This window comes from Equus caballus, chromosome 15 (genome assembly GCF_041296265.1).
Source record: "Equus caballus isolate H_3958 breed thoroughbred chromosome 15, TB-T2T, whole genome shotgun sequence".
In the NCBI taxonomy this organism is placed as follows: Eukaryota; Metazoa; Chordata; class Mammalia; order Perissodactyla; family Equidae; genus Equus; species Equus caballus.
The window spans coordinates 55,351,082-55,364,384 of NC_091698.1; the positions used below are offsets into that span (position 1 = coordinate 55,351,082).

Genomic DNA, 13,303 nt, shown 5'->3' on the forward strand with positions numbered 1-13,303 from the left:
CTGGTATATAGTTGTGTATTTTCAGCTGTGGGTCCTTCCAGTTGTGGCATGTGGGACGCCACCTCAGCATGGCTTGATGAGTGGTGCCGTGTCCTCGCCCAGGATCCGAACCGGCAAAACCCTGGGCTGCCGAAGCAGAGCGCACAAACTTAACCACTCAGCCATGGGGTTGGCCCCTGAATAAAGCTCTTTTTAAAAAAACACCCCAGGGACCGGCTTGGAGGAACAGTGGTTAACTTTGCATGTTCCAATTCTCAGTGGCCCGGGGTTCACCGGTTCCGATCCCAGGTGCAAACATGGCACCACTTGGCAAAAGCCATGCTGTGGCAGGCATCCCACATATAAAGTAGAGGAAGATGGGCATGGATGTTAGCTCAGGGCCAGTCTTCCTCAGCAAAAAGAGGAGGATTGGCAGCAGTTAGCTCAGGGCAAATCTTCCTCAAAAAACAAAATAAAACAAACAAACAAACACTCCATCACATCTACATCTTCCAGTCCTTCTAGGTGAGAGTATTTCTTTTTCTTTTCTTTCTCCTAATGTTCTGGTATTTATATCCAAATGGAAAGGAGTAAGAACCAAAAGAGTTTATTCTTTCTAGGAAACTTCTTCATACTTCATTCATTCATTCATTCATTCATTTTCTATCCGGGTATCCTTGCATACTTTTCACTTTGTTTTTCAAATATCCTTAATTTTCTGTGTTCATTTCCCCATCTTAAAATGGCAATAGTAATAATTCCTACCTCCTTGGGTTATTGCGAAAATTAAATGAATAAATACCATAAAGTGCTTAGAAAAGTTCCTGGCACATAGTAAGTGCTCAATAAATGTTAGCATTATACTTGCTGTTTTTATTATTACCTTCACCTTCTGACCTATCTGGGTTTATGGTCTGTCTGCTGTTTGATTCTGACCTTCTCAATAAGTATGTGGAGATGAATGTGAAAGGGTTTAAACACAGTACCACCTGAAGGCAGGGTGAGGTACTGAGATTTTTCTACTAATGTATTTATGATGCTAATTTGATCTCTTCAGAGAGGAATTTCTTCTGCTCTAGAAATACATTTTAAAACTTTTCCCAGGAGGAAAGAATTGCAAAACACAGAGTACCCAAAAATAACGTGTTTTTTTATGATCCCAGTACAAACTTGCACATATCATACCCCAAACATTATTTTTTGGGCCTTCTCAGTACAAATTCTTAAAGAATCACTGTGCCCATCCCACCCCAACAGACCCCACAGTGGCTTAATCTAGTGCCTTGATACTCAGCGAGGTCCACAGATTAGCAGCATCAGCATCAACATCTCTTGGGAGTTTGTTAGAAATGCAGATTTTCAGACCTTGTCCCAGAGCTACTGAATCAGATTCTGCATTTCAGTAGGCTCCTCAGGTGATTCATATGTTCAGTAAAGTTTGAGAAACACTGATCAAGTTGAGGTTCAGCTGTTTTTAAATAGAAATAAATGACAAGTGGTAAAAAGGAACTTATGAGTTTCTTTTTTTTTTTCTTTTTGTTGTTTTGTTTTGAGGAAGATTAGCCCTGAGCTAACTACTGCCAATCCTCCTCTTTTTGCTGAGGAAGACCGGCCCTGAGCTAACATCCACACCCACCTTCCCCTACTTTATATGTGCGATGCCTACCACAGCACAGCTTTGGCCAAGCAGTGCCATGTCTGGATCCGAACCGGAGAACCCGGGCCGACAAGAAGTGGGAACATGTGAACTTAACTACCGCGCCACGGGGCCAGCCCCTGGAATTTATGAGCTTCTGTTTCTCTTACTTCTGATGAAAGTTGTTTTGTGAGACCATGTGAACTAGTAGAAAGAACATAAACATGGGTTCTAATGCCGACTCAACAACTGTGGGGTGGTGTGTACTCGTGTGTAGGTGTACGTGTGTGTAATAGAGGGCAGGGGGGAGCAAGAGTGAGATCCGCAAAATAATTACTCTCTTACAGGGTTGCTGTGAGAATTCAGTGAAATATTGTACAAAAAGGTCTCAGCCTGCTAGACAACAGGAAGGCACTCAACACAGTTTACTTACATTTCCTTATCCATATCCCATTCCAAGGTTTGAAATCTGTTTGATTCCAACAAATGAAGGTAATGAAAAAAGTATTAGATACATGTCAGACCTGTGTTCTGAATGTGATCCTGAAAATACAGTGGTCAAACATAATTATCTGCTCCTGTCACTTCTTTTTGCACTTGCTAATAACAAGTTTATATTGAATACCCCATTTTGGCTAACTCTAGGCAAAAACTATGGGCTAAATATTTCCATCTGATTCACTATGGTCAAAGAGATATGACGTCCTGGGGATATGATTTAAAGATGGGATGAGGGGTCGGCCCCATGGCCTAGTGGTTGGGTTTGTGAGCTCTGCTTTGGCAGCCCGGGGTTTCACCAGTTCGGATCCTTGGTGCGGACATGGCACCGCTCATCCGGCTACGCTGAGGCGGCGTCCCACAGAGCAGAACCAGAGGCACTCACAACTAGAATCTACAACTACGTACTGGGGGGGCTTTGGGGAGAAGAATAAAAAAAAATAATAATAATAACAAAAAATAAAGATGGGATGAAAAGAGCCAAAGAAGGGGACAGCAAACTGAGACTATTCGAACTTTACAATCCACAAAGTGCTTTATGGTCACACTGCTCCTTCACATTGATTTGATCCTTACATGGATGACACAGGCGTGGATGACAACAACCTCGTTAAACAGGTGAGAAGGAAACTGAGGTCCAAAGAGGTGAAGTGACTTGTCCAAGCTCACACTCTGAGCAAAGGCATGTCTTACTTCCAGTTTTTATTCCTATTATTCTGCCATCTAAAAACCCAGTGACCCAGGGGCTGACCCAGTGGCATAGTGGTTAACTTTGCACACTCGGCTTTGGAGGCCCAGTGTTAGTGGCTTTGGATCCTGGGCACGAACCTGCACCACTCATCAAGCCATGCTGTGGAAGTATCCCACATACAAAATAGAGGAAGATTGGCACAGATGTTAGCTCAGCGACAATCATCTCCCTCATCCAAAAACAAAAAAAATCAGTGACCTGGTCCAAAAGCTGAAAATGTGGAGGGGAAAATCTTTTTAAAAAAACAGTAGAGCCTCAGTTTTTCTGATAATAGAATACAAGTATTCTAAATGATCCGTGTGTATCATATACATTGTTTTGATATTATTCAGCTAAGCAATGAATAAAAATCTTAGGTCTGAAAGTCATCCAATATCATTTTGGTGAATCCAGGCATTGAGTTACTGAGTTTTCCTTTATTGGAGGGTAAAGGAGTTATTCTTTAGCGGTGCTTTGATGTTAGTCATTGTCCATTGTGAGTGAAGACATGCTGAAGAAAATCGTGTCGATTTAATAAACCATTTATCAACCTCTTGGTGGCACAATGGGCCTAGAAAATTTTGGTGGCCTGCCTACTGTTTCTTAAGCAAAAAACAATGAGTAAAGCTGATTTGGAGGGCACTTGGGGACAAACAGAGAAAACCATGTGAAAGGCCACGTGCATGTGACATGAAAACACTATCTGGTGACAACAAAGTATGTGAAAGACAGCTCTGCTGAAAGAGACAGATGAAGGGCACCAGCGGGGAGGTAGTTTACCCAGCAAAAATATGCGATGTTAAATCAATTATGGGGATTTTAGTGTCTTAGTTTCTAGGTTGGGTTTTTTTTTGAGGAAGATTAGCCCTCAGCTAACTACTGCCAATCCTCCTCTTTTGGCTGAGGAAGACTGGCCCTGAGCTAACATCCATGCCCATCGTCCTCCTCTTTATTCATGGGACGCCTGCCACAGCATGGCTTTTGCCAAGCGGTGCCATGGTCGCACCCGGGGGGAAGGTTGGTTTTTGAGGCAGCCAGATTCCAGCTTGGGGAGACTGAGTTAAAATTTGAAGGAGACTTGCCCTAAAACTATTTAGGTATCTTTTCCAGGACTCTGAGAAGATCACGAGACGCCAAGAGCGCACGCCCCACACCTCACCCTAACTTCTCTTATGGTTCTCACACTCAACTCCCTGGCCCCAAACACAGCCCTTTAAAAAGGATTAGAGCGGTCCAGGGCCTACAGCTAGCCTCCGGTGTGCTCTTTCCACTCCTTCTTCCCTCCCCGCTCCGGTGAAAAAACAACTGGGTGTGCCCTCCCTCTTCGAGGCGCGGCCCCCATCCGAGGGGCGGGTCCCGATCCCGGCGGGCTCAGGCCCCGCAGGTTGGCGGGAGCCCGCGGGGGCGGGCCAGCCCGGGTCGGAGGAAGCCGAGGGAAGCCGCCGCGCGCCGCGCTCAAACTCGCGCCACCACCAGCTCACGAGCGGCGCCCCACCCTCTCCGTCACCAAAGGCGCCCAGCCTATGAGCGGGCCGGAATGGCCGGGCCTGCGGGCTAAGCACTGGGAGGGGGAGCGGCGGGAGGGGACGGGAAGTCGAGGGCGGGCTTCGGTTGATTGACAGTTCGCTCGAACCAATCCTCCGCGCGGCTTCTCCTCGCTCCCTTCTCTGCTCTGCTCTGCTCTTCGTCCCACCTCCTCCTCCACCACCCCCCTCCTCGCTCCTTTTTGACCCGCCCCACTTCCCCTCCCCCACTCTGCGGGCAAATCGCTGCTGGAAAGAGGCGGGGGCCGAAGCGGCGGGCTCGTGTGGAGCCTTGAGATGGGACTGACGGGCCATCTGGCCAATAAGAGGTAGGCTGATGGCGCGGCTGTGGCTGGAACCGGCCAATGGGCGAACGGGCTGGGGGCGGAGGCCCAGGTTCCAAACGCTCCGCGGCGCCATGGGCTGAAAACTCAACCGAGATGGAATCTCCCAGTCTGAACCGGTTTCAACCGGTTCCGAGTTTGAGGCACTAGGAGGAGGGGGAGAAGCGGCTGCAGCGGCCGCGGCAGGAGCAGCGGGAGCTACAGCATCAGCAAGAGCAACAGTAGCTACAGCCCCGGCGGCGGTGCCTGTTCCAGTCTTTGCTGCTGCAGTCCGTGCAACCACCCAGAGGGGGAGGGGGGAGCCACCAGTCGCTGAGAAGCAGGAGAAGGGGGGAAAGTTTAGGCGAGCCTGGGTGGGGGGGCCCAGCGCCGGAGCCGCGTGAGAGAGGGAGCCGTATTTTGGTAGGGGGAGTCGGACTGCAACTGGCAGCAGAGCGTCCCCCGACCGTGTGGACTCTACAACCCCTACTCCTGCCGCTCCTGCTGCCGCCTGTGGCTGGAGGGTCCCCCTGGGGCTGAATCTTTGGGACTTGACCCCGTTCCCCTCCCCCTTCCCTTACTCCCCAGCCAGGCGGGAGCACTTATTCCACAGATTAATTCCCCTTCTTTTGGGGCGGGCGGGTGGGTGTGTGTGTCGGGGGGAGGTGTCCCTGAAATAGTAAATATTGTTGAGCTTTTTTTTTTTGCCCTTATCCTCTTGGTTTTTTAAATTTCCTTTTTTAAGGTGGGAAAACTGTGAGACCCACCTTGATTTCCTCCCCTCTCCCCCCTCCCCACCTTCCCTCGTCCTAATCCCCCGCCAAGGAAGGAAGAAGCAGTTGGTTCAATCTCTGGGTAAGTCGACTGTGTCTTCGGGGCCGAGGGTCGGGCGGCGGCGCGGCCGGGCGGGAGGAGGCCGGCGTGGGGCGCGGCGGCGGCGGCCGCGGGAGGCGAGCCCGGGAGGCGGCGGCGGGCCCACAGCCGAGCCTGCGATTGAATGGAGCCGCTTCTGCCGCTGGGGGATGGAGGCGGGGAGGCGGCCGCGGGAGGGGAGCGCTTGCTGGGTCATTCGCGTGTGCGGGTGGCGGTGGAGGAAGACGAGGAGCGTGATAGTGAAGTGGGGCCCCGCGCGGCGGTGGAAGGGCTTCCCCAGCCCCAGGGGCTGGGGAGAAGTTGGGGTGATTTCAGGAACATCTCTGTAAATTATTAGGAGTGGAAGTTTCCAGAAATATTTAGTGCAGCAGCATTGAAACGTCCGCCTGCATCACGTGGCCCCTCGGTGGAGAGCCTGGGATCGGAGGAGGGAGGGGCGGCCGAGTCCCTGCTCCTCCTGCAAGGAAACTCGGAGTCTTTCTGGTTTGGGGCAGAGTAAAATTAGAAGTAGGAAAGGTTAGTTGATTTTTCAGGGATGTGCACGTGGGGTTCCGTGCTGTAGTTTGTTTTCGGGGGCTTGAGTGTGTTAAGTGATCGAATTATTTACTGCTGGCATTGTATAGCGGACGATGCCCTGATTCTCCTTCATTCCGATGTCTCTCGAGTTTGGGGTGGGTGAGAGGAAGTGGTGTAGTAGAGGAAGCTTTAAAGATTTGCCCAGCCCGGACCTCCTGTGATCACGCAGAGGCCATGCTGCATAGAGAATGGGGCGGTGAACTTCAGGCGCCTGCTCTAAATGCCTCCTCCGAGTATGGGCGGGGTGAGTGCGTGCTCCTGTGTGCTATAGTTAGAAGTGCTGCAAATCGGTTCGGGTGGGAAGCGAGGGGAGGGCGGGCCTTAGCGAGGTGTGTTTCTACTGAATGAAGCAGGCAGTTGCCCACACACCTAAATAGCAGTCTCTCTCCTTGTAGCGACTTGTTTTTTGACCTACTATGTAGTTATCATTTAAGCAGCGGTTATGATGTTCTGGTTTGGGGGTGGGAACTAGAAGTGGCTGGCTGCCTATTCACTCTGAAGTGGCAGTGAAGGTATTTTGGTAATCACTTGTAGAGTCACCACATTGCTGGATAATCCCTTGTATATGCTATCCAGTGAGTAGATTTTAGGATTGAGTGTCCCAAGGAGAAAAGAAAGCGTTTGTGGTTTCACCTCTGTCGCTATGGCTGTTTGCTATCTGCCTGATTGTGTATCTTAAGCGTGTGGGGCACTGCTGTTAGTGGAAAGAATGTTTTGGAAGCTCGTTGATTTGGGGGACTAAATGTGCTTGGCGTTGACCAGAAAGCCGCCATTTCTGTACTACGTACGGTTCAAGAATAGGTTGGTCGTTTCGAAGATAGCCGCTAGTTCTCAGGATGGCAAACTTCTGTATTAACACAAGCTTCTATTCTAAACCTGGTTTTTCATGAGAATTTAGCTCGAAGAACCCTTTAAGGACCATATACTTGAAAATGAAACTTTCCAGAGTCACTTAATTTTTTTGTTTTGACTATTGAATTACGCTAGGGCTAAATAGAAAAGTTCGTTCAATTTTTAACACCCCTTCTCACCCCCAAAATCTAAAACTTTTGATACGTAATCTTGGTGCTTTGTGCACATTGCTTTTCAGCCTCAATTTTTAAGATTGTATGGTACTTGAAGGGGGGAAATTTACCGGTTTATTAATGTAGTATATATTTTCTTTTTTATATTAGTATTTAGATCACAGATTTTTGTGTATGTCACCTATGCTGTATTAAAAACACGTTTAATAACTGCTATAAAAATTTTGAAATCTCATCAGTTTTACAGACAATGGATCAAAAGACTTGAGAAGAATAAAAATCCTTAAACTATTTGTTTCTCAATTTTCACATTATACATACAAAAAAATTAACTGACTCATCTTTAAGAAGTTAATTTGTTGTGATTGACATTATCATTAAGTAAAACATTGAGTTGAAGTTGCTGCCATTATTGTTTATATTTTTAGACTGCTATAAAATGGCCAAGAAATAATACCTTTTTCCTATCAAGCTATTTTGTCCAAACATCATGTAATTACATTAGCCACCCATTTCCTGATCTTGGAAGGTTTTTAAGAGGGAGAGAAGTGGAGATGACTGTCCCTCCTGGTTGGGTCTAAATACAGTAAATCAGGGGTTCTTAACCTGAAGTTTCATGCGTGGCTTTCAGGGTGTCCTGAGTCCTCTGTAATTGTGTACAAAATTGTGAGTTTTATTAATTGGCCAAGAGCTATCGTTTTCCTCTCATGGTACGGCATCTTGACCCAAAAAAGGTTAAGGAGTACTGATTTAGCCCGTCAGACTTGAGAGGCACTGGCATGAAGAAAAAGCAAAGGAAAGATTTTTATAATGCTGGGCAACAAAAATGTGGATGTGTGCCAGCACTTTAGAGTAGAATCCTCCTAAAAGGGTAACATTGCGCATGAACCAGTAGGTTTTACCCAGTACCTTATTTGAGGTGAAGAAGCTCATTTTTATGTTATGATAGAATTTGTTTTTGTTTGGAAAATAGTTGGCAAGCTGTTACAGCTTTTTATCTTGCCAACAAATACCTGGAAATTAAAAAAAATTTTGTTTGACATATTACCATGAAATTTTTTTTCCAGACCATATATATTCAAGGAATTTGTACACTTCTAATTTTAATCTCCAAATTCATTGGGATTGAAAGAAGTAAACACAGATGGTATAATTGAGTGTAGAAACTTAAGTTCTGTAGAGGTTATGGGTATTAGATTTCTTAGACTTGTGGTTCCTGCTAATCATTGCTATATTTACCGTGGGAAAACTTGTATACCACATTTAGTTTTTAGCATCTTCCTACCTTTTCAGCATGTCTTAAAATTAAGGTAACACAAGATAGGGGAAAGTGAGCTTTTACTGAACTAGAAGGCCCTACTTAGGAGGGGGGAACATCCACTTGAACTTCATCTGTACTTAAAAATTTGAGTCAAGACTGGACTATGTCAATTTTTAGCGCCACACATTCCTATTAATAGATTCATTTTAAAAACAGGTTAGGGTAACTGTTTAAGATTTTTCTGGGGTCTAAAAATAAACACTAGTAGAATTGAATGGACCCTAATAACTAATACACTTATGGAGTAGCCAGGTAACTTAAGCTTTTATTTGCTTTTAACTATCTCACTTGTTTAGGTAAAGTCTCTAAAATACTGATTAAAATTATTTGTAAGAACATGGTTGAAGTAAAATAACTTAGGTACAAAGTTTTTGATTGATAATATCAAAACTTCATAGGCATCTTAAATTTTTTTTCTTTATTTTCAGTAATCTATGCCAGCAATTATGACAATGTTAGCAGACCATGCAGCTCGTCAGCTGCTCGATTTCAGCCAAAAACTGGATATCAACCTTTTAGACAATGTGGTGAATTGCTTATACCATGGAGAAGGAGCCCAGGTAAAGTAGCCGATTAAAACTTTATAGCATTATTGCAGTGTAACAAAGTTGTTGGGTTTGGAATAAAATTTTAAATTATCACATTTTTAAAAAGTATTCCATAGTTTGTGTTTAATTGGAATTATATATTAACTCTAATGTGAAGTGGTCTGGAGAAAGAAAATTACATTGTATTTTGACATGGAGTGGGGTGTTTTGGAATGTTGTTATTATACTTGTTCTGTCCTTCTTAAGAAACCTTTACCCCATTTAATAAAAGGTAGAGCCCAGTGTATTAAGTATTTTGTAGATGTTAAAGGTTCTATGTACCTTATATATATTTAATATTTTTGGCATTAATATAATTCTTCTATTTTTGGAACATTTAAATTACAGAAATAGTTCACAGGTATAAACTTGTTTCAAAAATCCAACAGCACCAAGCATTTTTACATTTGAATTTTAGCACTTGTAAAAGTGGCACAGTAAATGTGGGGAATTATCTTACACATAATCCATGTTTTGATCAGTTTAAGGTTTTGAGGGTTTTTTTTCCAACATCCAGTTGAAAGATAGATGAGACAGGAATGTTTGTAAATTTTAAAATTGTATATGTTAAAGGAAACTGGCAGTCTTGAATCTTGACTCTGCAGAGTTAATTGCCTAAAGAGTTTTTAATGAGTAAGTTTCCATTGTTGGATTAGAAAATTCTTTTAAGGTGATGTGACAGATATCTATTAGTACAATATTGTTGCCAAAATATTTAGGTTCCTGGAAAATAATGTTCAGCTAGTACATATCAAGTTAGTTATTTCTTCAAGATCTTAATTTTTATTTGATATTTAAACCCTGAGTGCTATCATATTTTTGGAAAACTGAAAGGTGGATATAGTATGTTTCATAGATACTCCAGGAAGCATGATGTACAAATATTAGCGTGTGCATAAGTATTTCCATTCCCTTCTGAAATTAAACATTATTGATTTAACTATAATAAAGAGAAAATTTTAAAGGAAAAAGGGCCCTGAAAGTTGTATGAGTGGAAAAAATTAGTTTGCAGTGATTTTATAAGCTTGTTAGTTCAATTTTATACTCTTAGAGCCTTTTGATCAGCATTCTTGTCTCCAAATGCATTCCTGAAAAAGTTATTCCATCCATATTTATTATACATATCTTGTAGTTTCCTCATGCTAGTCATTCAACATGGAACTTTAAGCTTCATTTCATTCCAACATGAATGTATAGAAAGCAGCTGCTTTTGGAAGAATGTATGAAAGTAAGGTTGAAATGCATGAATTAAGATTGGGCTCAACTTTGAATATATTTGAAGCCCAAGTCTGTAGCCCTTAGGAAGATGGGTGTTGGATTTTATGACATCATTCAGCGACTACTGCTATTTAATCATTATTTTTCTTTTTTCAACCTGGCTCACAAAATCTAAGTATGATGAGTAAATGGGGACAGACCAGTGTTCTTCTAGGCATATAACTGAGAAGCAGCAGTTACTTTAATCACAAAGAATATGTTATAGTAATGCTGCTGTTAGTAATGTTTCACAGTATTGAGATTTAATGATTTAAATGTGACTTTTTAATAAAAATGGATTTAGAAAAGTTTATTTTTTCTATCTATACAGGCAAAATTAACTGCTGAACACTAGAAGTTTGTCCAGTTAGATTGCTCATGTGACAAATCAGTTGCATAAAGATACTTAGTAAGCTGGTTTTTGTTATAGATAAGAAAACTGAGGCCTAGAGCTTCAAGTCGGTTAAGAGTCCCTTTTCTGAAAGCCATGTCTTTAAACTTCTAGTTTAGTCTATTTTTCTCTTTTCTTTCTTTTTGAGGAAGATTAGCCCTGAGCTAACATCCGTGCCCATCTTCCTCTACTTTTTTTATATATGGGACGCCTACCACAACATGGCGTGCCAAGCCGTGCCATGTCCGCACCTGGGATCCAAACCGGTGAACCCTGGGCCACCAGGAACCAGAACGTGCGAACTTAACCACTGCGCCACCAGGCCAGCCCCAAGTCTATTTTTCATATAGCACCTCTTTGGGGGTCTTATTTTGAATAAAAAGAAGTAGAAAGCTGTAGTGGAAAACATGTTTTTAGTGTTAGATGTTTTAATTTTATTCCAGTAAGTTTTCTAGTCATTGCTGTAGAGTCTCATCAACAGTGTTACCTTCCTTCCAAAAGATGGAGGATCAGTGAGGACCTTTGTAAAGCACCTATTGGTGGTGCCCCATACTTAGAAGACGTTATGTTTAAACAGTACTTTTGAAAGTATAATGAAGATTTAGCATATGTGATATAAACTCATTGTTTTAAAATAAGGGCTTCTCCCTTTTTTGGCCAGTCTCAAAATATTATGAGATGTGCTAAAATGTGCTAAAAATGACAACTAGACATTATGCTAATTAAACTTTTAAACTCAACCGTAGGTAACCTAACTTTTATAAGGCCTGCATAACTTTCGAGAGGAAGACATTAGAAGGGTGGCTTTAATCTGTAGATAGAACTTTTGCTTAGATGGGTAGTATAGTAGGATATTTAGCACTGTAACATTAGCACTACCTTTTGTTATAAGCATTTTTCTGTTTTTAGCCAAGTAGGCAGCCAGGAAAGAAAAGATACGGAAGAGTTGGATGTTTTCTCCAATATTGTGTTAAGTGTCTTGAACTCTTTTAATCTATTGCTTAGCAACTAAAATACTTTCACCGTTCAGTTAGTAACACAGGGAGATGCCAGATTTTCTCTCTTTAGTTTCCTTTTGTGTCTTTTTTAACTCCTCCTGGGAGTTTTAAGTTAATAAAAGAATATTATGTAAGGATAGTGGGCTTAGGACAAAATAAAGACTAGGATGTAAATACTAGGCATAACTTGAGAGAGCAAAATTACAACTAAAAAGAAAGAACATGATTTATGCAGCAATTGAAATGGGTGGTGATGGTGTAGGAAGTATTCAATTATGTGTAGAATGCTCCTCACTTCAAAAGATCTGACAATACAGTATCTTGACCAGATAACTTTTACTAGGCATGATTCTTTGATATAAGCTTATCCTCTTGATATTTGTTACTATTTTGTGTGCAAGTCTCTATCTAGTTAGAAATGAATATGTAGTTAGATATCCTCAGGGAGCGAATCAAAACACTGCAAAAATGTATTTTGGCCCTGGATAACTCACATTACTATTCTCTCTTTTATCAGTTATTTTGTAACACAGTTATGACCTAAAGCTATCAGTCTCTTAATGAGATCAAATCACAAATATGTATAATTGTATTTTAAAAGCTCACACTCTATTTCTAATAAACCCCAGACTTTCAGGGTGGAACCCAGGCAACTGATTTTTTTCTTTCAGGGTCTGTGTTGGGTCTCGTGGTGGTGTCAGGGTGCAGAGAGCCGCTACCTAACTTAGTGCGTGTATATTTCTCAAAGTTTTCTTTTAAACATTAGGCAGTGTACACTGCTGTTTGATTAATGGGAACAATCATGAGTGTGATGATATATCTGCTACCCAAGGAAGAGAATTCTTTCCATCAAAGCCAAAATAGGAATATGGTTTTTTTTTTTTTCTTTTTTTTGTAAATTGGAATAAAAGCCAAGTTGAAGATTATGAGGTGTCTGTGGCAGAGATGGCTGAAAGAAGAATGCTTCTCTCCCCCCTGTTTGATGATTTCTTGTTATAAGCCCATAGAATTAAATCCTTGGTCAAGTAAATTAGTCCAACAGAAGGGCATTTGGCAAATTTTAAAACCGTCAGACTTTGGTTTTTGCTTGCAACATGTGACCAAAATAGATAAAAGATAATTAGAACCACTCCAGTTGAGCTACAAAACAGTCTTCAAAGGTGAAAAAGATTAAGCTGTTGCTTCTTGAAAAACATCAGTAGAATTAACAGCCTTTGGTAAAATGTGGTATTCCTATCATATAAAAAACTATCATGGTTAAAATGAAGAAACTAGATACATAATGTAAGCATGGCTAGATCTTTAAAACTGTCAATTGGAAAGAACAAATTGCAGAAGGATTTTTATAGTATATCATTTATATAAAATTTAGTAACCACATAACTACATCGTTTATGAAATTCGTACATATGCTGTGAAAATGGACAGGAAAAGACACCAAATTCATGAAAGTGATTAAAGAAAGGACAAAGGAAGGAAATCGCACTGGAGAAAAGGTATAAAGGTGACTTCCATAAGTTACAGGTCTTTTATGTTTAAACAGACAACAGCTAAGTACAACAAAATTTTAACATTTATTGATTCTA

General features: G+C 42.1%; 1 protein-coding gene across 6 annotated transcripts in view; it reads left to right on the forward strand.

Annotated features, from left to right (window-relative positions):
- The first annotated feature begins 4,345 nt into the window (after window positions 1-4,345).
- XPO1 (exportin 1) overlaps window positions 4,346-13,303 on the forward strand; it is a 42,435-nt gene continuing 33,477 nt past the window's right edge. Inside the window, exons 1-2 of one of the 6 annotated variants that reach the window (XM_070235435.1) lie at window positions 4,346-4,695; window positions 8,913-9,044. In XM_070235435.1, coding sequence (XP_070091536.1) covers window positions 8,919-9,044 — 126 coding nt within the window. In that variant the 5' untranslated portion in view covers window positions 4,346-4,695; window positions 8,913-8,918. Of the gene's footprint in view, window positions 4,696-4,726; window positions 5,545-5,760; window positions 6,383-8,912; window positions 9,045-13,303 lie in introns of those variants that run through there. The other 5 variants (XM_001917503.6, XM_070235437.1, XM_070235438.1 and 2 more) reach the window with 5 other exon arrangements.